The sequence below is a fragment of the Salmo salar genome, chromosome ssa19 (genome assembly GCF_905237065.1).
Source record: "Salmo salar chromosome ssa19, Ssal_v3.1, whole genome shotgun sequence".
Classification (NCBI taxonomy): domain Eukaryota; kingdom Metazoa; phylum Chordata; class Actinopteri; order Salmoniformes; family Salmonidae; genus Salmo; species Salmo salar.
In genome coordinates, this window is record NC_059460.1 from 75,641,302 (window position 1) to 75,665,901 (window position 24,600).

Here is a 24,600-nt window from a genome sequence, read left to right on the forward strand (position 1 = left end):
CTCATCAACCTATCAGTTAGCATGTGGAACATTCAGGGCCTAAACTCATCAACCTATCAGTTAGCATGTGGAACATTCAGGGTCTAAACTCATCAACCTATCAGTTAGCATGTGGAACATTCAGGGTCTAAACTCATCAACCTATCAGTTAGCATGTGGAACATTCAGGGTCTAAACTCATCAACCTTTGGACTGAAGAGTTTAGTACTGGAATTCAACAAAAATCTTAAAGATGTTGACGTCATCATTCTGCAGGAGACATGGTGTAAGGCTGACATTGTCACTCACTGTCCCACAGGCTACAGAGAGGTCATTGTGCCATCACAGAAACACAGCTCTGTCAATAGAGGCAGAGACTCTGGAGGATTGATCATCTGGTACAAATCCCAACTACAACATCTAATTGATCCCCTCAAAATATCACATTTGGTTAAAACTGAAAAAAGAACTTGTACTGACAGAAAAAGATGTGTTCCTTTGCGCAATATATATCCCCCCCTCAGAATCCCCATATTACTCAGAGGAGATCTTCCCCACCCTTGAGGAAGAGACGTGCCATTTCCAGGCCCAGGGAAATGTGCTCGTCTGTGGGGACACAAATGCACAGGAACACTACCTGATCTAACGAGCACACGAGGGGACAGCTTTATTATAGGCCATACTGTTTCTAACTGTCTTCATCTCCCCCATAGAAACAACAGTGACAGCACCGTCAACAAAAACGGAAGGGATCTTTTACAGCTCTGTAGAAGCCTGGGTCTGTACCTTGTCAATGGTAGGTTACGGGAGGACTCTTTGGTGAGATTCCCCTATTGCTCACCTCTTGGCCACAGTATAGTAGACTATATGATCACAGACATTGACCCTTTGTCTCTCAGCTCATTCACCGTCAAGCCACTAACACCTCTGTCTGATCACAGCCAAATTACGTTGTTCCTCAAAAGAACAGACATGGAAACAACCACACATTCACAGCCCAGTAAGCTGTACAACATCAGAAATTCTTACAGATGGGCCCAAAACAGCACAAAAGAATACCAGAAAGCAACCTGGAACCAAAATATCCAAACACTCTTAGATAACTTTCTGGATACCACATCCACTCACAGTAAAGGCGGCATCAATCTAGCAGTACAAAACATCAACTATACTGCTCAAAAAAATAAAGGGAACACTTAAACAACACAATGTAACTCCAAGTTAATCACACTTCTGTGAAATCAAACTGTCCACTTAGGAAGCAACACTGATTGACAATAAATTTCACATGCTGTTGTGCAAATGGAATAGACAACAGGTGGAAATTATAGGCAATTAGCAAGACACCCCCAATAAAGGAGTGGTTCTGCAGGTGGTGGCCACAGACCACTTCTCAGTTCCTATGCTTCCTGGCTGATGTTTTGGTCACTTTTGAATGCTGGCGGTGCTTTCACTCTAGTGGTAGCATGAGACGGAGTCTACAACCCACATAAGTGGCTCAGGTAGTGCAGCTCATCCAGGATGGCACATCAATGCGAGCTGTGGCAAGAAGGTTTGCTGTGTCTGTCAGCGTAGTGTCCAGAGCATGGAGGCGCTACCAGGAGACAGGCCAGTACATCAGGAGACGTGGAGGAGGCCGTAGGAGGGCAACAACCCAGCAGCAGGACCGCTACCTCCGCCTTTGTGCAAGGAGGAGCAGGAGGAGCACTGCCAGAGCCCTGCAAAATGACCTCCAGCAGGCCACAAATGTGCATGTGTCTGCTCAAATGGTCAGAAACAGACTCCATGAGGGTGGTATGAGGGCCCGACGTCCACAGGTGGGGGTTGTGCTTACAGCCGAACACCGTGTAGGACGTTTGGCATTTGCCAGAGAACACCAAGATTGGCAAATTCACCACTGGCGCCCTGTGCTCTTCACAGATGAAAGCAGGTTCACACTGAGCACATGTGACAGACGTGACAGAGTCTGGAGACGCCATGGAGAACGTTCTGCTGCCTGCAACTTCCTCCAGCATGACCGGTTTGGCGGTGGGTCAGTCATGGTGTGGGGTGGCATTTCTTTGGGGGGCCGCACAGCCCTCCATGTGCTCGCCAGAGGTAGCCTGACTGCCATTAGGTACCGAGATGAGATCCTCAGACCCCTTGTGAGACCATATGCTGGTGCGGTTGGCCCTGGGTTCCTCCTAATGCAAGACAATGCTAGACCTCATGTGGCTGGAGTGTGTCAGCAGTTCCTGCAAGAGGAAGGCATTGATGCTATGGACTGGCCCGCCCATTCCCCAGACCTGAATCCAATTGAGCACATCTGGGACATCATGTCTCGCTCCATCCACCAATGCCACGTTGCACCACAGACTGTCCAGGAGTTGGCGGATGCTTTAGTCCAGGTCTGGGAGGAGATCCCTCAGGAGACCAGCCGCCACCTCATCAGGAGCATGCCCAGGCGTTGTAGGGAGGTCATACAGGCACGTGGAGGCCACACACACTACTGAGCCTCCTTTTGACTTGTTTTAAGGACATTACATCAAAGTTGGATCAGCCTGTAGTGTGGTTTTCCACTTTAATTTTGAGTGTGACTCCAAATCCAGACCTCCATGGGTTGATAAATTGGATTTCCATTGATTATTTTTGTGTGATTTTGTTGTCAGCACATTCAACTATTTTAGTGTTCCCTTTATTTTTTTGAGCAGTGTATATAATTCAGGCAAACGGCAAAAGAATCACAATTGAAAAAAAAAGAAAGAAAAAAAGATCACGATGACAACTGGTTTGATGCAGAAAAATAAGGAAAAAACTTAGAACACTATCCAACCAAAAGCACAGAGACCCAGATAATGGTGAATTACGCCTTCATTACTGTGAGACTTTAAAACTCTATAAACATACACTCAGAACCAAAAAGCACAGTACAACAGCAAGCAGCTGACACTAATTGAGGAGTACATAAACAACTTCTGATAAAATTGGAACAACTAAAAAAATCTAAACAAGAGGAATTAGCGAAACAAAATGGTGACATACGGACAACCCATTTTAAAACACTCTACAACACCGTTCAAATTGACAAACGCAGAACAACGGCAAATTCATGAGAAGTTGAATGGATTAGAAAAAGCTAGAAAGGACAATCAAAATCCATTGGACCCCAATTACTGACCAGGAGCTCTATAAGAAACTTCAGGCCCTCAAATTTAAAAAAGCCTGATGGCATCCTAAATGAGATGCTCAAACTCATTAGTGCAAAATTTCAATTGGCTATATTTAAACTGTTTAATTTGATCCTGAGTGTAGGTTATTTTCCTGACATCTGGAATCAAGGACTCATAATCCCAATCTTTAAGAACGGAGAGCTGAGCAAAGAAAAGAGTCACTCATCCAGCTGGTCCTGGGGCTGAGTTCACAAACCTGTTCTACTAACACACTGAAGCCTCAGGACCCTCATCCAGCTGGTCCTGGGGCTGAGTTCACAAACCTGTTCTACTAACACACTGAAGCCTCAGGACCCTCATCCAGCTGGTCCTGGGGCTGAGTTCACAAACCTGTTCTACTAACACACTGAAGCCTCAGGACCAGAACATCCAATCAATCAGAATAAACCAAATTACAACACAGTCAAAACAAAACTACATTGTTTATTGGGAAACACAAGCACAAACACAAAGCAAAATACAGTGCTATCTGGCCCTAAATCGACAGTCCACCGTGGCTAAATATTTGACCATGGTTACTGATCAAAACCTTAGAAAAACCTTGACAAAGTACAGGCTCAGTGAGCACAGCCTTGCCATTGAGAAGGGTAGACACAGGAAAACCTGGCTCCCTGTAGAGGAAAGGCTGTGCAACCACTGCACCACAGCAGAACCTGAGACGGAGCTGCATTTCCTGACAAAATGTCAAAAATATAAAACAATTAGAGAGTGTAATTTTCTCAAATTTGAAACCCTTATTCAAGGTTTCAAAGACCTCTCTGATGAGGATAGGCTACCCGTCCTGTTGGGGGAGGACGCAGAGAGCTGTGGGTTGGCAGCACACTACATTGCTGCCTGCCATAAGTTGAGGGACAGTGTCTGACAGACCAATCAACCTGCACATATCCTCTACTGTATTGTTATTGTATGGTTATTTTGACCCTTGATTATTGTTGTCCCGTTGACAATTTTGATTCTCATTTTTATATTGTAAATATCCAAAATAAGCTTTGGCAATATGTACATTGTTACGTCATGCCAATAAAGCGAATTGAGAGAGAGAGAGAGAGAGAGAGAGAGAGAGAGAGAGAGAGAGAAACAGAGAGAGAGAGCGAGCGAAACAGAGAGCGAAACAGAGAGCGCAAGCAATAGAGGCTGTGGATCAGCACCTCAGTTTGGTATCTAGCAGCCAGCTGTCAGAGACTAGTCTGCACTAGTCCGGGTGGTCTCTATACTTAACACTCAACCATGACCTTGAGACACACACACACACACACACACACATTTTACACGTGCATAGGTTTACACATACGTGTGAATGAATATATGCACACAATATACATTAGATGTGGGTGTGCAATCCTGAAATATCCATAGTGGAGCTAGATGTACAGTAAGTCACCATGTTAGGCCTCCTGAGCCCTGGGAAGGTGCATTAGGGGGAGTTTGGCGCATGGATACAGTGTGTTGTGACAAGGGGCCTAAATGTTGTTGGCAGAACGTATGGCCAGGCACGTCAGACAGACGACCAGAGACAAGAGGGCCGAGGGCAGACACGCGAGACACAGACATACACGCGAGACACAGACAGACACGCGAGACACAGACACGCGAGACACAGACAGACACGCGAGACACAGACAGACACGCGAGACACAGACAGACACGCGAGACACAGACAGACACGCGAGACACAGACAGACACGCGAGACACAGACAGACACGCGAGACACAGACAGACACGCGAGACACAGACAGACACGCGAGACACAGACAGACACGCGAGACACAGACAGACACGCGAGACACAGACAGACACAGCGAGACACAGACAGACAGAGCGAGACACAGACAGACAGAGCGAGACACAGACAGAGCGAGACACAGACAGAGCGAGACACAGACAGAGCGAGACACAGACAAAGCGAGACACAGACAAAGCGAGACACAGACAGAGCGAGACACAGACAGAGCGAGACACAGACAGAGCGAGACACAGACAGAGCGAGACACAGACAGAGCGAGAGACAGACCGACAGAGAGACAGACCGACAGAGAGACAGACCGACAGAGAGACAGACCGACAGAGAGACAGACCGACAGAGAGACAGACCGACAGACAGACCGACAGACAGACCAACAGACAGACCGACAGACAGACCGACAGAGAGACCGACAGAGAGACCGACAGAGAGACCGACAGAGTAGGAAAGGAAAAGGCCATTCAGAAGGAGTGAAATGCGATCTGCACAGCCATCCTTTCTTCTCACAGGCAAACTGAAAAAGAGTGAAAATGTTTTCCACAACAAGGAGGGGAAAAGCAGGAGGTGGCAGAAATGGCTTTGCCTTCGCTCGTCTTACAAACGTGGAACAAACAAACACAGCAACGGTGCATGAATATTCAGGGGAATGGGGAATGTGACTTGGGGCTTATGCTTAAATCCCCCTGTGTTTTATGACAGCAAAATGCACTTGTGTGGCTTGGTGCATTATTGAGGAGATGACAGATTAAACTGTGGGGTGTGCTGAATATTTAAAACAACTCGGAGGGTGCTATGAGTCTGTGGGACTCAGGTGGGGAGAGGAGAAGAGACTGGTTTCTACTAGGACTGCTTGATGACAATGGAGCCAGATATTACAATATGGCACGTTGCCAGTACTTAACGAGATACTGGCATGTCGCTGGAAGAGCTAGCAGAAATTTAGTTGGAATCATTTGGATCACTTAGAATCTAGGATTAGAATTATTGTCTTAAACTAACATGTGAACACCTATATTTCCACTTAGGTCTAACTGCTGGGGTCAGTATTGAATGAGGTTTTCGCTCTGCCTCAGAGTATGGTGGCCTTTCTCTGAGGCACCCTGCTCGGAACTGAGGGTAGAGGACTGAGGGGAATGACAAATCTCCCCCTTTCTCCCCTCTTCTTCTCAGAAGAGAGATCCTTAGTTGAGGGCACACTGATCTTCTTTGAGGGAAAACTGTCTCGAAATACACTACAACACAGCTGTACCACTAGGCTCTGGCCTACTGTCCCCACAGCACCCTACTGGCAGTAGGAGGGGAGGAAAACACCCTACTCCTCTCCTCTCCCAGACCTCCATTAGAGGGGAAACACCAGAAGGAGAGACCAGAGAACTGAGACGAGACAAGTCTAATCTCAACCCCCTCTCCACCTCCCTCGACTCTAGCCCCCCCTGAGTCTCTCTCCAATTAGATGCAATTAATTATCTAATGGCCTGAGCTTGAGAGCAGAAGAGAGGAGGACAGCAGAGGAGAGGAGGACAGCAGAGGAGAGGAGGACAGCAGAGGAGAGGAGGACAGCAGAGGAGAGGAGGACAGCAGAGGAGAGGAGGACAGCAGAGGAGAGGAGAGTGGGCTTTTCATTAGGGCTAATTCATTTGCATTTTAAAAGAGGGGGAGGTGCTTAAAAAACATTAATTAAGCCAGCGTGTTAATAATGCATTTGTGAATGGGTGGACATAACTTATATACAATCCGAGCAGCAGGACATTGATAAGTGGTGTTTTGCCTCTTGGTGTGCTGGCCTGTACTCCCACTGACAGTACATTAGAGTGGTTAGGAGAAGAGGGTTAATGGGGTTGTAATACTGGGTTATTGACCATTAGGACGCTGGAATGGTTGTCAATTAGGCCCTGAAGGAGAGTCTTGTTGTGGCTGCTCATTTATCACAATTTTCTGCATCCAGTTTGCTTTGCTCTCTGTTCCCTGTGAACAGGGAAGTGATTCAACTCAGTGATGAGATAGACTCTAGCTGACTGTTGAGATTGAGGCTGTACTGTCTGTTTTCACTACGGAAGTCTTGGGTGTCAGAGTTGGTAGGAGATAGCAAATGAGAGGTAAGATGGGTTGGACTGTAGCATGTTAACACTGGCATTGAGGGTTGGGAAGACGACATAGAAAGAACCCTCTCACAAATACCAATCCATAACGCCACATGAACGGGAATATCCTTTTAAATAAGGGGTCATTTCCTGTAAACAATGAAGATCATTTGGAGTAAGTGGTACATTATAGGATATTAACAATATGAGGAAATTACTTCAAAATGGGCTTTTGTAAACACATAGAAAACATGACACAGTAAAAAGTTTCCAATCAGTTTCACATTCAATCTCCTATATTGGGTGTGAATCACATTCAATCCCCACACCTATATTGGGTGTGGGGATTGGCCGTCCCGGCGGCCAATCCCCACCCCAACATCCCCCTGCTCACTCACCCCATTGGCCGTGCTGACGGCCTGGTAGTAGACGCTGTAGCTCTTGTGGGGGAGGAGGGGGGCGTTCCAGTAGCCGTTGTAGGTGCGGTTGTCTCCGATGCAGAAGGGTACGGGGGTCTTGATGTCACCCATGGGCAGCTCAGCTGTGAAGTAGTACTGGGAGTTGAGCACGGTGGTGTTCTGGAAGTGGATGGGCACCGGGTAGCAGCGCAGGATCTCTACCGCCCTCCGCGCCCGCCGCGGGCGCTCTTCCTCCACCACCACCACCTGGTACTTACTGCAGGGAGACAGGAGACCTATCAATCATTCAATCACATTTATTTCTGTAATATTTCTGCTGCATCTTCCTCTGCTTGCTGGAAAGAAGCATGAGTCAGTGGATCATAATAGGACTTGGGGCGGCAGGTAGCCTAGTGGTTAGAGCGTTGGGCCAGTAACCGAAAGGTTGCTGGATCGAATCCCCAAGCTGTCGTTCTGCCCCTGAGCAAGGCAGTTAACCCACTGTTCCCCAGGCGCCGAAGACGTGGATGTTGATTAAGGCAGCCCTCCACACCTCTCTGATTCAGAGAGAGTGATGTTAACATTTGTTCATCCAAGGAGAACTGTGCCAAGAGTTTTCTTTTGATCGTTCAAAACTTATCAATTAAAATGTGAAAGGATCTAATAAATCACAGCATATTCAATTTTCCTAGGGTTGCGTTTTAATCCATCATTGTAAATGAATGAGCTAGACGGAGAAACATAGGAAATACTAATTGCCAATGACCGATTCACATTTTCACTAATTCTTCAGAAAGCATATCTGATGCGTTACAATTTGTGTATCTTGACAGAATATACTTGTCAAGCTACCAGCAATCTCAAGTCATGCAGTCTACCCTTTATTTAAAAACATACAATCGTCAGCATGTGTGCATCAGTACCGCTTGCCGTGCGGTAGCAGAGAGAACAGTCTATGACTTGGGTGGCTAGAGTCTGACAATTTTTAGGGCCTTTGACACCGCCTGGTATATAGGTCCTGAATGGCAGGAAGCTTGGCCCCAGTGATGTACTGGGCCGTACGCACTACCCTCTGATGCGCTTTCCGGTTGGATGCCAAGAAGATGTCATATCAAGTGGTGATGCAACCAGTCAAAATGCTCTCGATGGTGCAGCTGTAGAACTTTGAGGATATTATACTGTACATAAGCAAAACTCCTACTCCACTAAAGCGGAGAGCAGTGAATTAATTACCCGTATAAATAAGCATGTAGACTTGCTAATCTGATAGCAATTGGATGAGAGAGACTATCGCACTGGATGCTGGCTGAGGTGGTGACAATTTAGTATTGACCAGGGTGTCTAGTCAACCCTTTCCTCGCTCTCTGACTGAAACAGACAGCTTTAATAAAGTCATGAAAGCCTGCAGCCTCGTAGCCTGCCGCCCCGAGAAGTAGAGCACCATGTCATTTACAGACGTCATAGCGATAGCAGTCAGGTGGGTAATATCTCATCTATGTGGAGGGATTTAAATGGCAGGAAATAAAAAAGGGGGAACTGTAGAAGCATTCCCGACTCTCTCTGTGTCGCTCCCTCTCCCTTTCTTTCTTTCCTTCTCTCGCTCTCTGCCAGGATATTAGGCGACAGAATCCCTGACACCGGCTGGGGATTAGAGCGCCGCTTTAAGTGTGCCGCAAATAATAATGACATGAAAAAGGTTCCTACTATCGTGCTAGCCGCCTATTCCATGTCAGGCTTAGAGTTAAGTGTATTATAAGAAGAGAGATCAACATCCAACATCCAACCCTGAACCAGGATTCCTGGGTAGAAAGCCTTGGGAAGCGGCAGAGGCAATAGGCAATATTAACAGGAACTGGATAGGGATTGGGTGGGGGATTAAGTGGACCCTAGTCCAAAGCCATAGCCTTTTTCCAATGCTATAGATGGGAATATTGGCAGGCAGGGTGGCATGGCAGGAGAGAGAGAGAGAGAGAGAGAGAGAGAGAGAGAGAGAGAGAGAGAGAGAGAGAGAGAGAGAGAGAGAGAGAGAGCGAGAGAGCGAGAGAGCGAGAGAGCGAGAGAGAGAGAGAGAGAGAGAGAGAGCGAGCGAGAGAGCGAGCGAGCGAGAGACCAATATGGGAGTTTGCATTGAGGCAAATTAATATTGAAGACGACTATTGAACATTATTAAAGACAGGTATGAATATCAAAGATGAGTTTGAATATTACTGATTTGATAAGTTCTCTCAGTGACACTCCCACATTAGAACGACATAATTGCTGTAATTAGCTCAAAATTATCCTTTATTCAGTTGAGATTGTTATGTATAAATGAACCCAAGAAGGTTAATCTAACAACTGCTAATTTAATCACAAAATCTTAAGGCTAATCAGGATATCTGAAACTATCAGCCAAAAACTATCATTAAAACCAAATCGAAGATGGCAAAATCAAAGACAGATTGAGTTGTTTTTGCCAATGAGATCTTAGTCACGCAATTTTACATCTAACCAAGATGTTTTGTGCAGTATTTCATAATGAAAAAATTAGCATGAAAACAAGTTGTCTCTCATTGAATGACAAAGACTTTACTCCCTACTGTAGACCAATCACCAACGAAGGGGTGTAGACTTGGGCTTGCAACAAGAAAAAAATATTGTGTCCCGGAACAACCCAAAAATGTCTTACCGATGTCCAAAATGAACAAAAACATCAAAATGTAATCATAATATATGCACAAACTCTTCCAAACTGTTTAGACAGGGAAGCATTCGTACACCTTTACTCATGCACAGCCAAGTGGAACTCAAGGGGAGTGAGGTGCAAAGACAACGTAAGACAAATCCAACTGACCTACAACCTTTCCAAGAAGTAAACCATCTGCTTCACCTGAGCAGAATCTCCATGAGAGATTAACTTTCAAACAGGAACCCACAAAGCTCCTGACTCCACTCATCATAATCAAAATTCAAGACCGCCCACACCAGTGTAAAACCCAGAAACAATATGTTTGTCTTAGAAATAATACAGTTTGTCAGCCCTATTCAATATTTGCCAATTCAATTTTCCCCCAGCTCCACACATCCATTGGAGATTAGATCTGTCATAAACTGCTGGGAAATATCAGGTCAGGTCCCTGTGAACACGCAAGTCTCTCAGTGCTCTTTCAGCCATTTAACTCATTACAGACAAGAATAACTTCCCCAGCATCAATAACTTAACTTCTACCCTTTCACTGTGTCACGGTTGTCGTAGGATGAAGCGGACCAAAATGCAGCGTGATTATCGTTCCAGATATTTTATTGAACTGTGAAACTATGCAATATATACACATAAACTAAAGAACCAAAAACAACAAACCGTGACACAGAGGTGAACCATACACTAACTCACAAACAAAACCCAACATAGAAATACAAAACTAGAACATAACATAGAAAAACTCAACTAGAAAACCCCCGTCACGCCCTGACCTACTCTACCATAGAAAATAACAGCTTTCTATGGTCAGGACGTGACACACTGGTAGATAATAATCAATAACTTCCCTTCTACCCTTTCACTGGCCCCTCTAACAGTACAACTGGCCCCAGCTTGGCCCCCCCAGTTGAAATGGTCTAGAACCGCCACTGGGAGGGAAAAGAAGAAGAGAGAGTAGAGGAGGAGCAAAACCTTGAGGAGGGGGGTGGGAGAGTGGGAGATGAGGAGGAGGAGAGGAGCTGGTTGGGAGAGTGGGAGAGGAGGAGGAGGAAGAGAGGAGCTGGTTGGGAGAGTGGGAGAGGAGGAGGAGGAGGGGAGGAGCTGGTTGGGAGAGTGGGAGAGGAGGAGCTGGAGGAGAGGAGCTGGTTGGGAGAGTGGGAGAGGAGGAGCTGGGTGGGAGAGTGGGAGAAGAGGAGGAGCTGGGTGGGAGAGTGGAAGTGGAGGAGGAGAGGAGCTGGTTGGGAGAGTGGAAGTGGAGGAGGAGGAGAGGAGGAGCTGGGTGGGAGAGTGGGAGAGGAGGAGGAGGAGAGGAGGAGCTGGGTGGGAGAGTGGGAGAGGAGGAGGAGAGGAGGAGCTGGGTGGGAGAGTGGAAGAGGAGGAGGAGGAGGGGAGGAGCTGGTTGGGAGAGTGGGAGAGGAGGAGGAGGAGGAAAAGGTGAGGAGAACAATTAGTCTTAGATTTAGGGCCTTCTTAAAGGCCAGCCATTACTTTAAGAGGCTGTCATTGCGGTGATTAATCCCTCCCTCCCTCCCTATCCCAGGTGACTGTGCCTCTGGGACAGATGCCTCCCATTGTTCTTACCTATTAGAGGTGTAACCAACAGATTCCCCTGTGGAGATACAGTACATTCTAGCCTGGCTAAACCAGATTGAACGCTATACAGTGGGTGTACAGTAGGATTCAGTCTTGTTCAACCAGGCTAACAGTATAGGAATAATTAATCCCTCCAGGAGAAAATACAGGCTAAGAAATAGCAGGTGAAACCTAATTTGTATTCTAATGGCAATGAGGGAAATTCTTTCTATAGCTCTGAACGGAACTAGGGGAATAAACCGATAAACACTGTTCGCAGTAAGAACCTATTTATGATAATACTATGATAGAGCACTATTCTTTTTACCGCCAGACAACAGGTCAAAAGTTTATATTTTCTCTGCAAATTACCGGGATGAAAAATGCATCTGCTTTCTGGGCACAGCCAGTGTAGAGAGAAAAGCAGATGCTCGGGGGCTGGAACCGAAGAAGAACGATGCATCTTCAATGAATAATAGACAACTCAGCACAAATGGCTGCTCCAAGGCTACCTGCAACGTCTAGATATCAATTTGAGAAAAACAATACCACTTAATTAAATATTTTTCTCTCCTGGTGTGCCCTGGGTACTGGTAAATGTCCAGATAAATGGTAGAAAATCGAGAAAAATGTGCATCACTCCAGCACAAAATGGCTGCAACTCCTCTATTTCTCCAGTCTTTATTGGATAACCATCAGGTTTATCATAGTGAAAAATACATATTGAAGTGCTGCATATTTAAAATGAGGCGTTGGTAGGTTATGAGTATAATCATTTTTCCTTCAGGCGAGATGGAAAATGCTGATGGCAAAACTGCGTCTCCATGATCTCACTGTGGGTTTCATATTGGTTTTTGCCTCAGTCTCCTCTGGCCTTAGCTTTACCACGAGCTACAAAACTACAGAGACACCACCTGAAAACTAAGCAAAAAAGACAGCCTACTTTGGAGTTAGGAAAGATCCCATAGTAGTTATAGTCCTTTTTAGCATTCAATTAACTCTCCGACATTCAATACACAACAATCAATGAGGATACTTAAAGAGGGAGAAGTGGAGTTAACTGTCCACTCGGTAGCTACCCAGGGAAAAGAACGAAACCTTTGAGAGGAATTCAAATTAGTTTGGGCTGGGAAACAGTCTTTAGTGGCTAATTAGCCTTCACTTGTCCAGGAGTGTCAGGGAGGTTTGGGGGAGAGGTCAGGAGGATCGTCTCCTCCCTAAGGTGGTATAACTCACCCCCAGACAGGGTGTGCCTTCCCTCCTCCTCCTCCTCCTCCTCTACCTCCTCCACATGGCCTAGAGACACAGTCAACAACCTCTCATCCATTCCACTCAGGACAGAATAAGCCAAGAACTAACACATATGGAGAACAACTACATAGTCAGGAGCCGTTCGGAACCAATCGCAAAGCTAAGAGACTGAACATTCTCAGAGTCATTATAAAATCAGGGAGAGACATGTGACCGTGTACTTAGAGAGACGGGAGGTAAGAAATCATTACATAAGCACCTGGTAAGCTATGAGAGAGCATGAGAGAGTAGCGAGCATGAGAGAGCGAGCATGAGAGAGAAAGAGGCATTAGAGACAAAAAATCTAAACTCTTGATCTTGTTTCAGTCGGGCAACCTCAGCTGACACCAATTAGGGGTCCTTGTGCTGCTAGCTCCGTTTCAGAGTGGCGTCCCAACGTGACGCTAGACCAATTACACACAACCTCCTCGTTGGCATGGACTCAAAAGGTGACCTGGGACCTATCTAGATGTATTTTTAATGTGGAAAGAGAAGGGGAGGGGAAAAACTATGATGAGGGAAGGAAAGGTGAGAAGAAGAGAGGAAAGTGACTAGTGTGGTGTGGTCATTTGCTAATCTAAGTGACGTCACCATCATATTGATGAACCTAAACTTTCATCTCCCCTCAGGCAGTGGTCCAGTGCTGCCCCCTCCACTCTAACTGATTTAGGGGTAGATGGACCGCATGGCCCCATCTCCTGAGGCCAGCATCAGCAGCACTCCTCCCCCTGTAGCCTCCAGCTATCTCCCTGCTCCCTTATTTATCCACCTATTTATCCATTTATCCACATTTCCAAGATGGCGTAGCAGTGCAGACGTGGTTTGTCGTCCTCTCATATACTTTTTGTATTTTTTTGTCTTTTTTGTATACATTTAAATTTATTTTCAATCGCTTTCCATTTTTAAATTAAATATACCTTCCGGTAACCCGCCTCACTCAATGTGACATGGATCCGCAATTTTTTAGACCTTATAGCCAGAACCTCCATCAGGAGCTAACCAGCTAATTAGCTATTTAGTCATTGTTAGCCACTGCTAGCGGCCTTTACCTTCTGCACAGACATCAGACGTTTTTTTTAGCCTGGATAATACTTGCCAGCCTGCCAGTATTGGACTGTTTTCTCCACTACAACGCCGGATTCCTGCCGTAAACCCTGTACCATTACTCCTGATCATCACAGCTAGCTAGTTGCCACCGAGTGGCCCAGCCCCGAAGCTAGCCCTGAGCCAGGCCCACCTCCCGGCCTACTCTGTGATCACTCGGCTACACAGCCGATGCCTCCCGGACTCTACCCCAACACGGCTAGAATCCACAACTCCACCGGATCCTTGCCGTAAGCTCTGGACCTTTGCATCGAATCATCGCTGCTACCGAGTGGCTAATTCCCCTGCCCCGAAGCTAGCACCAGTTAGCCACGAGCCAGGCACATCTCCCGGCTAGCAAACTAAATTACTACAACTACAATACCTCTTTTGCCATCTGGCCCGGACCCTTTGTCGACACAGCGCCCCGCCGTACCACCACAACTGGTCCGCCGACGTAACTCCGCTCTGCCCTCAACCGGCCTTTGCCGGACGTCGGAGCAGACGCTTCTACTTACCCCGGCCTGCTAACTTTAAACGCCGTGTCTCCCGCGTGCTAGCGTAGTAACGACTACCCCGCGGCTTCCCTGTTCCATCTATTGCTGTTCACTGGACCCTAGGATCACTTGGCTACATAGCTGATGCCTGCTGGTCTGTTCATTAATCACGGTACTCCATTTTGTTTATTTTTTGTTTATCTGTCGGCACCAGCCTCGAACTCAGGCCCTGTGTGTAGTTAACCGACCCTCTCTGCCCATTCATCGCCATTTTAACTGTTGTTGTTGTTTTAGCTGATTAGCTGTTGTCTTACCCGTTGTTGTTTTAGCTAGCTCTCCCAATCAACACCTGTGATTGCTTTATGCCTCGCTTTATGTCTCTCTCAAATGTCCATATGCCTTGTACACTGTTGTTTAGGATAGGTATCATTGCTTTAGTTTACTGCGGTGCCCCTAGTCCCACTCAACATGCCTCAGATACCTCCTTTGTCCCACCTCCCACACATGCGGTGACCTCACCCAGCATAACTAGCATGTCCAGAGATGCAACCTCTCTTATCATTCGGTGCCTGGGCTTCCCTCCACTGTACCCACACCCCACCATACCCGTCTGTACATTATGCCCTTAATCTATTCTACCACGCCCAAAAATCTGCTCCTTTTATTCTGTCACCAACGCACTAGACGACCAGTTTTGATAGCCTTTAGCCGTACCATCATCCTACTCCTCCGCTGTTCCTCGGGTGATGTGGAGGTTAACCCAGGCCCTGCGTGTCCCCAGGCACTCTCATTTGTTGACTTCTGTAACCGAAAAAGCCTTGGTTTCATGCATGTTAACATCAGAAGCCTCCTCCCTAAGTTTGTTTTATTCACTGCTTTAGCACACTCCGCCAACCCTGATGTCCTTGCCGTGTCTGAATCCTGGCTTAGGAAGGCCACCAAAAATTCGGAGATTTCCATACCCAACTATAACATTTTCCGTCAAGATAGAACTGCCAAAGGGGGAGGAGTTGCAATCTACTCCAGAGATCGCCTGCAAAGTTCTGCCATATTTTCCAGGTCTATGCCCAAACAGTTCAAGCTTCTAATTTTAAAAATGAATCTCTCCAGAAATAAGTCTCTCACTGTTGCCGCTTGTTATAGACCTCCCTCAGCTCCCAGCTGTGACCTGGACACCATATGGGGAGCGGCAGCATAGCCTAGTGGTTAGAGCATTAGACTAGTAACCGAAAGGTTGCAAGATCGAATCCCCGAGCTGACAAGGTACAAATCTGTCGTTCTGCCCCTGTTCCTAGGCTGTCATTGAAAATAAGAATTTGTTCTTAACTGACTTGCCTAGTTAAAGAAAGGTAAAAAATTAAAATATGTGAATTGATTGCCCCCCATCTATCTACAGAGTTCGTTCTGTTAGGTGATCTAAACTGAGATATGTTTAACACCCCAGCAGTCCTACAATCTAAGCTAGATGCCCTCAATCGCACACAAATTATCAAGGAACCTAACAGGTAGAACCCTAAATCTGTAAACATGGGCACCCTCATAGATATCATCCTGACCAACTTGCCCTCCAAATACACCTCTGCTGTTTTCAACCAGGATCTCAGTGATCATTGCCTGCATCCGCTATGGTTCCGCAGTCAAACGACCACCCCTCATCACTGTCAAGCGCTCCCTAAAACACTTCTGCGAGCAGGCCTTTCTAATCGATCTGGCCCGGGTATCCTGGAAGGATATTGACCTCATCCCGTCAGTCGAGGATGCCTGGTCGTTCTTTAAAAGCGCTTTTCTCACCATCTTAAATAAGCATGCCCCTTTCAAAAAATGTAGAACTAAAAACAGATATTCAGTGAGGGAAAAAATCATTTGATCCCCTGCTGATTTTGTACGTTTGCCCACTGACAAAGAAATTATCAGTCTATAATTTTAATGGTAGGTTTATTTGAACAGTGAGAGACAGAATAACAACAAAAAATACAGAAAAACGTGAGTCAAAAATGTTATAAATTGCTTTAGACTCTGACGATCACCGTATTCTTATCGGCAGACTCAACAGCCTTGGTTTCTCAAATGACTGCCTCGACTGGTTCACCAACTACATCTCAGACAGAGTTCAGTGTGTCAAATCGGAGGGCCTGTTGTCCGGACCTATGGCAGTCTCTATGGGGGTACCACAGGGTTAAATTCTCGGGCCGACTCTTTTCTCTGTATATATCAACGATGTCACTCTTGCTGCGGGTGATTCCCTGATCCACCTCTACGCAGACGACACCATTCTGTATACATCCGGCCCTTCTTTGGGCACTGTGTTAACCTCCAAATGAGCTCCAATGCCATACAACACCCCATCCGTGGCCTCCAACTGCTCTTAAAAACTAGTAAATCCAAATGCATGGTTTTCTACCGTTTGCTGCCCGCACCCGCCCGCCCGACTAGCATCACTACTCTGGACGGTTCTGACTTAGAATATGTGGACAAATACCTAGGTGTCTGGCTAGACTGTAAACTCAACTTCCAGACTCATATTAAACATCTCCAATCCAAAATTAAATCTAGAATTGTCTTCCGATTTCGCAAAAAAGCCTCCTTCACTCACGCCACCAAACATACCCTCGTAAAACTGACTATCCTACCGATCCTCGACTTCCAACACTCTACTCAGCAAACTGGATGCAGTCTATCACAGTGCCATCCGTTTTGTCACCAAAGCCCCTTATACCACCCACCACTGCGACCTGTATACTCTAGTCGGCTGGCCCTTGCTACATGTTCGTCGCCAGACCCACTGGCTCCAGGTCATCTATAAGTCTATGCTAGGTAAAACTCTGCCTTATCTCAGCTCACTGGTCATGATAACAACACCCACCAGTAACATGCACTCCAGCATGTATATCTCACTGGTCATCACCAAAGCCAACACCTTTCCTTCCAGTTCTCTGCTGCCAATGACTGGAACGAAGCTGAAGTTAGAGACTTATATTTCCCTCACTAACTTTAAACGTCAGCTATCTGAGCAGCTAACCGATCGCTGCAGCTGTACATAGCCCATCTGTAAATAGCCCACCCAATCGACCTAACTCATTCCCATATTGTTTTTATTTACATTTCTGCTCTTTTGCACACCAGTATTTCTATTTGCACATCATCGGCTGATCTATCACTCCAGTGTTAATTTGCTAAATTGTAATTACTTCGCTACTATGGCTTATTTATTGCCTTACCTCCTCACGCCATTTGCACACACTATATATAGACTTTATTTTTTTTCCCTATTGTGTTATTAACTGTACGCTTGTTTATTCTATGTGTAACTGTGTTGTTGTTTGTGTCGCACTGCTTTGCTTTATCTTGGTCAGGTCGCAGTTGTAAATGAGAACTTGTTCTCAACTAGCTTACCTGGTTAAATGAAGGTGAAATAATAAAATAAAAAAACATTCCCTCTGCCATAAAATAGGAGCAGGCCTACACAAATGAGGCCAAGCGGCACAGATTCAATTTCACTTATATTTCCGGGTATCTTGCTGAGGAGGCTCATCATCGCTTTTCCTGTCCGCGTACACTGGAAATACGACGAGCACAGGAAACCTTTGTCACAACACTGCACCACACAAAATGCTTCCTCTGTGAATTAATTTAAAAAGGGGTTACTCTCCTAAGAGAGGAGAAGCAGTAATGTGACACCTCCTCTGGGGGGTGGATAGAGCTGAAGGAGAAGCAGTAATGTGACACCTCCTCTGGGGGGTGGATAGAGCTGAAGGAGAAGCAGTAATGTGATACCTCCTCTGGGGGGTGGATAGAGCTGAAGGAGAAGCAGTAATGTGACACCTCCCCTGGGGAGTGGATAGAGCTGAAGGAGAAGCAGTAATGTGACACCTCCCCTGGGGGACGGATAGAGCTGAAGGAGAAGCAGTAATGTCACACCTCCCCTGGGGGGTGGATAGAGCTGAAGGAGAAGCAGTAATGTCACACCTCCCCTGGGGGGTGGATAGAGCTGAAGGAGAAGCAGTAATGTGACACCTCCCCTGGGGAGTGGATAGAGCTGAAGGAGAAGCAGTAATGTGACACCTCCCCTGGGGGACGGATAGAGCTGAAGGAGAAGCAGTAATGTCACACCTCCCCTGGGGGGTGGATAGAGCTGAAGGAGAAGCAGTAATGTGACACCTCCCCTGGGGGACGGATAGAGCTGAAGGAGAAGCAGTAATGTCACACCTCCCCTGGGGGACGGATAGAGCTGAAGGAGAAGCAGTAATGTGACACCTCCCTGGGGAGTGGATAGAGCTGAAGGAGAAGCAGTAATGTGACACCTCCCCTGGGGAGTGGATAGAGCTGAACATTCCAGGAGAGAAACAAGGGATCTGGGCCAGAAATAGAGGAGAGTGGCTCTCACTCAGTCATCTCTTTTCTGGAGTGTTGATGGCTCTGTCCTCAGTGAAACAGTTGACAGAAAGAAAGTGCTTTGACTCTGTGGCTGGGGCAACGCTGGGTTTAGGAGGCCACAAGTCATCTTTCTCTACAACACTGGGTAAATGCTTTCCTTGGCACAGGAGGTGAGGAGGAGCAATGAGGAGCGTGTGATTGTGTGTGTAGGGTGGTGTGTTCTCGCCCTGGTGCAGCAGATTTGACACATTAGCGCGGGTGCTAACGTGACTGACAGTAATCCATTTAAAGAAGCAGCTTGCCCCTGCTTAGGCTGCTATTGTAGCGCCACGCGTATGTAACGCTGCCAGACAGACGGCCCTTCAAACACCAGCCTGTCAATGATGCAGTCCCTCACAAGGCGTTACGCACCAAAATGTGACATGACGTGTGTGTGTGTGTTTTTCAGGACAAAGCCTGACAAATATAGCCCAGCCTTCTTTAATTTGGCTGTTAAGTTAAGCAGAGGATGTGTTTTTGTATGCGTCCCGACGCATTGTCATTCAAGTGCTTTTACCAAACGTATCCAATCAGTTGGACGGGTTGCATTCTTTGTGAAATGTATCAAGGCAAAACATCTGGTAATACACATTCAAATCTGGCTGGCTAAATCCCATCGCAGAGGAGGACATAATGGCGAGCAACCAGTCGTGTTCTTCCACAGTATATTGTGTAATGAACCACATCAATTCCAACGCTACCGCCTCACATCATGTTAAAACAAAGTACTAAAAATAGATGCAGCATACCTCCAAAGAAGAACGGTGGCATATGATAACGCATTCAGAATGGATCTGAAGCTCATTAATTGAATGTGTTCACTACAAGCTGTAGCAGCCGAGGATTCTCTTCAGCCACTTATTGTGGAACACAAAAGAGTCCAGGTACGACAGTCCAGGTACGACAGTCTGAATGTCTACAGTGACACGTGCCGTCTCCCTCTCTGTAATGGAACCTACAGCGTTGCATTCCGCTGTCATCCTGTCATAATATGCTGAGAGGAAAAGAGGAGACTCCTTCAAATGCTCTGCTTTTCATCCTCCTTTTGACTTTCATTCCTTAGTTTCTTTCCACCCCCTCCACATTAGCGTTTCCTAACCCCTCCGTATTGACGTGTCTTCCCCACCCAACCCCTCCGTATTGACGTTTCCCAACCCCTCCGTATTGACGTACGTCTTCCCCACCCAACCCCTCCGTATTGACGTCCGTCTTCCCCACCCAACCCCTCCGTATTGACGTGTCTTCCCCACCCAACCCCTCCGTATTGACGTCTTCCCAACCCCTCCGTATTGACGTACGTCTTCCCCACCCCACCCCTCCGTATTGACGTACGTCTTCCCCACCCCACCCCTCCGTATTGACGTACGTCTTCCCCACCCCACCCCTCCGTATTGACCCGTCTTCCCCACCCCACCCCTCCGTATTGACGACGTCTTCCCCACCCCACCCCTCCGTATTGACGTACGTCTTCCCCACCCCACCCCTCCGTATTGACGTCGTCTTCCCCACCCCACCCCTCCGTATTGACCCGTCTTCCCCACCCAACCCCTCCGTATTGACGCGTCTTTCCCACCCAACCCCTCCGTATTGACGTACGTCTTCCCCACCCAACCCCTCCGTATTGACGGACGTCTTCCCCACCCAACCCCTCCGTATTGACGGACGTCTTCCCGCCCCACCCCTCCGTATTGACGTACGTCTTCCCGCCCAACCCCTCCGTATTGACGTACGTCTTCCCCGCCCCACCCCTCCGTATTGACGTACGTCTTCCCCGCCCCACCCCTCCGTATTGACGTACGTCTTCCCCGCCCCACCCCTCCGTATTGACGTACGTCTTCCCGCCCCACCCCTCCGTATTGACGTACGTCTTCCCCGCCCCACCCCTCCGTATTGACGTACGTCTTCCCGCCCCACCCCTCCGTATTGACGTACGTCTTCCCGCCCCACCCCTCCGTATTGACGTACGTCTTCCCCGCCCAACCCCTCCGTATTGACGTACGTCTTCCCGCCCAACCCCTCCGTATTGACGTACGTCTTCCCCGCCCAACCCCTCCGTATTGACGTACGTCTTCCCGCCCAACCCCTCCGTATTGACGTACGTCTTCCCCGCCCAACCCCTCCGTATTGACGTACGTCTTCCCCGCCCAACCCCTCCGTATTGACGTACGTCTTCCCCGCCCAACCCCTCCGTATTGACGTACGTCTTCCCGCCCAACCCCTCCGTATTGACGTACGTCTTCCCGCCCAACCCCTCCGTATTGACGTACGTCTTCCCCGCCCAACCCCTCCGTATTGACGTACGTCTTCCCGCCCAACCCCTCCGTATTGACGTACGTCTTCCCCGCCCAACCCCTCCGTATTGACGTACGTCTTCCCCGCCCAACCCCTCCGTATTGACGTACGTCTTCCCCGCCCAACCCCTCCGTATTGACGTACGTCTTCCCCGCCCAACCCCTCCGTATTGACGTACGTCTTCCCGCCCAACCCCTCCGTATTGACGTACGTCTTCCCCGCCCAACCCCTCCGTATTGACGTACGTCTTCCCCACCCAACCCCTCCGTATTGACGTACGTCTTCCCCACCCAACCCCTCCGTATTGACGTTTCTTCCCCACCCCACCCCTCCGTATTGATGTATGTCTTCCCCACCCAACCCCTCCGTATTGACCCGTCTTCCCCACCCAACCCCTCCGTATTGACGTACGTCTTCCCCACCCAACCCCTCCGTATTGACGTTTCTTCCCCACCCCACCCCTCCGTATTGATGTATGTCTTCCCCACCCAACCCCTCCGTATTGACCCGTCTTCCCCACCCAACCCCTCCGTATTGACGTACGTCTTCCCCACCCCACCCCTCCGTATTGACGTACGTCTTCCCCACCCCACCCCTCCGTATTGACGTACGTCTTCCCCACCCCACCCCTCCGTATTGACGTTTCTTCCCCACCCAACCCCTCCGTATTGACGTTTCTTCCCCACCCAACCCCTCCGTATTGACGTACGTCTTCCCCACCCCACCCCTCCGTATTGACGTACGTCTTCCCCACCCCACCCCTCCGTATTGACGTTTCTTCCCCATCCCCTCCATATTCTTGTGTCTTCCCAGCCCCTCCATATTATAATATGTATTATAATCATATATCGCACCAATGTACAGCCTATTTTATTTCAATACCCGGTGAGCCAGGAAATGTGCTAGGATTAGAGGGAGTTATACATTTGGCGACATTTTAGTCGCCAAATCCTCTCTTATCTGTTAGTGACTCCCTACCAGTCAACAACAAAAAATTGCCTAAATGCGCTAATTAGCGAATCCTGTGATGTCATTAAGAGGCGTTAACTGTAATTAAAATGACAATGACGAGCCAATGTGACAGAATGACAGTCGTCGGGGAGAAAAGGTGTACCTGCGTGGGATTGGAAGAGGGCTGACAGTTTGTATTTTTGGTGTTAATCTTACCATTTTTTTTCGGGGGGGGGGGTTATGTCACACCTGTCATAGGTGACACTATTGTCAAATTAAAGGATACTGAATTTAAGGATCATGTTTGACGGCGCGTGAATTCCAGTGTCCAACCTTTCGTGGATATCTTGTGGGCGTTTGGCCCGTGTGTGTGTGTGTGTGCGCGCGCGCGCGTGTGTATGAATGATTAAAAAAACAGTGCATGCCTTGTGATAACCTGTGACCTTAATGCAGTACAAGGACTTCATGACTAAGAACAACAACAAAAAAGAGCTCTGACAACAACACAGTCATGACCGTAGCAGGATATCCTGTCTATGTTTGTGGGACAACTTCAGACCCAGCTGCCAGAATATCTGCAGTCTGCAGTGCACAGACATGCGCACGCACGTACACGCTCCTGCATGTACATTCTCTCTCTCTCACACACATTTAGTGCCAGACAATTTATAGCCGTAGGTTTCATGGAGAGCTCGTCGGCAGCACTAGCAGCAAATGAGGGAACGCTAACATAGCCGGGGTGTGGAAACATGCCATCGCTGTTATTCATTTCTCTCTCTACCATTCGTTTCAAGGAGAATTTTATTTTAAAAAGGCTTAAATCGCCATTTGTGCTCCCGGGCAAGCATATTGCATATTTCTCATTTGTCCTGTTTATTTACAGTGGGGTGCAAATCAAAGGAGAGACACCCTTGACGACAATCTGTGCTTCCAGATGTACCTGGCAACATAAAAGTGGAAGGAAGGGGGATAGGGGGAGAGAGAGAGAGAGAGAGAGAGAGAGAGAGAGAGCGAGAGAGGGAGAGAGAGCTCGTCTTTGGAGTCTGAGAAAAAGCTTTGTTCTTATCTTCAAAAGATATAGTGTTGCTAGCTCAGATCAAATGCCCACATGAAGACGTGATGCATTGTAAAAACCCCTATAAAAACACAAGTGTGGATAAAAACACTGTCTTGGCAAGGCAATTACAATCAATTAGGTCAGAGGGAGGCCGTGGTGGTTGGCAGCGAAGGCAATTTGTGGGGTGAACAGCATTGTGGGAACGAGAGGAGGAGAGGACAATAGGGTCGGGAGTGAGGGCAGGGTGTTAAATTGGTGTGTTCGTCTGTGTGTGTGTGTGTGTGTGTGTGTGTACCTGTGAATGGGCCTACCTGACAGGGGCTCCTCGGCTCTGGGCAGGCTTCAGCAGGACGGTGACCGTGCTGTCTGTCTGGTTCAGGGGAGTCTCCTGGTCATAGCCTGGCATCAATGGAGCTGTGGGAGAAGGGGGAGAGCAGAGGAGAGGGTGACTCACAGATAGAGGACTCATCATGGATATAACCCATTTTAGCATGAGAGGCTTCCACTGTGATTCCGCCATTTTAAAGTAGTCAAAGTAGTCAACTGGGTGGGGATTCCTATTGGTTGTAGCCTCAATGGCGCAGCACATTATGTCACAGATACAAAAAAAAAAGTCCTCTCTCTCTATGGGGTGACTTGACAGACAGACAGCCCTACAGAGACAGACAGCCCTACAGAGACAGACAGCACTACAGAGACAGACAGCACTACAGAGACAGACAGCACTACAGAGACAGACAGCACTACAGAGACAGACAGACCGACAGATAACAACACAAATGTAGATAAACACAGACACCAGGAAGACAAACACTGCTGTGTTACTGAGGATGTCCTGGAGGATTTTGGGCACTACAGTACAGATTGTATGTTGATCCTGATCATTCTTTCTCGTCACCTGAGATCTTGGTGGTGAACTGGGTGATGATGGGTGTTCCGAAGCCCTTGACGGTGCTGGCCCGGATGGTGAATGAGTAGGTGGAGCCGGGGTAGAGACCCACAAACATGTGGAATGTCTCATTGCTGAACTTGAACACCCTACCACTCTGGTTGGTCAAGTCAAACTCCGTGTCGAAGGAGCTGAGGGCCTTGTAGGAGATCTGAGGATGCACACACAACCTAGATTAGATGGCTGGAGAGGACAAGCTTATATCAAAGTTTCAAAAGTCGGTTCAGGCTCGCTATGGTTAGTTTTGGTGTATATTAAGGATTATGGTGTACCATTAGCCAGAATATCATAGCTGTAATACACAAAAAATTATTATGAAAGAGTTGCAGCACAAAGTTAGAGTAGTATGCAGAGCCTTGCGTCTGATAGTCAAACTAGGCCTGAACTTTCCATAGAAGCAGCATTCA

At 47.6% G+C, this 24,600-nt stretch overlaps 1 protein-coding gene across 12 annotated transcripts in view; it reads right to left on the minus strand.

The window, feature by feature from the left end:
* LOC106579657 (receptor-type tyrosine-protein phosphatase mu) overlaps window positions 1–24,600 on the minus strand; it is a 285,182-nt gene that overhangs the window by 91,209 nt on the left and 169,373 nt on the right. For all 12 annotated transcript variants that reach the window (XM_014159782.2, XM_014159788.2, XM_045702733.1 and 9 more), the window contains exons 10-12: window positions 24,143–24,344; window positions 23,556–23,658; window positions 7,410–7,686 (exon numbers count right to left, since the gene is read on the minus strand). In XM_014159782.2, the coding sequence (XP_014015257.1) occupies window positions 7,410–7,686; window positions 23,556–23,658; window positions 24,143–24,344 (582 nt within the window). The remainder of the gene's footprint in view (window positions 1–7,409; window positions 7,687–23,555; window positions 23,659–24,142; window positions 24,345–24,600) is intronic.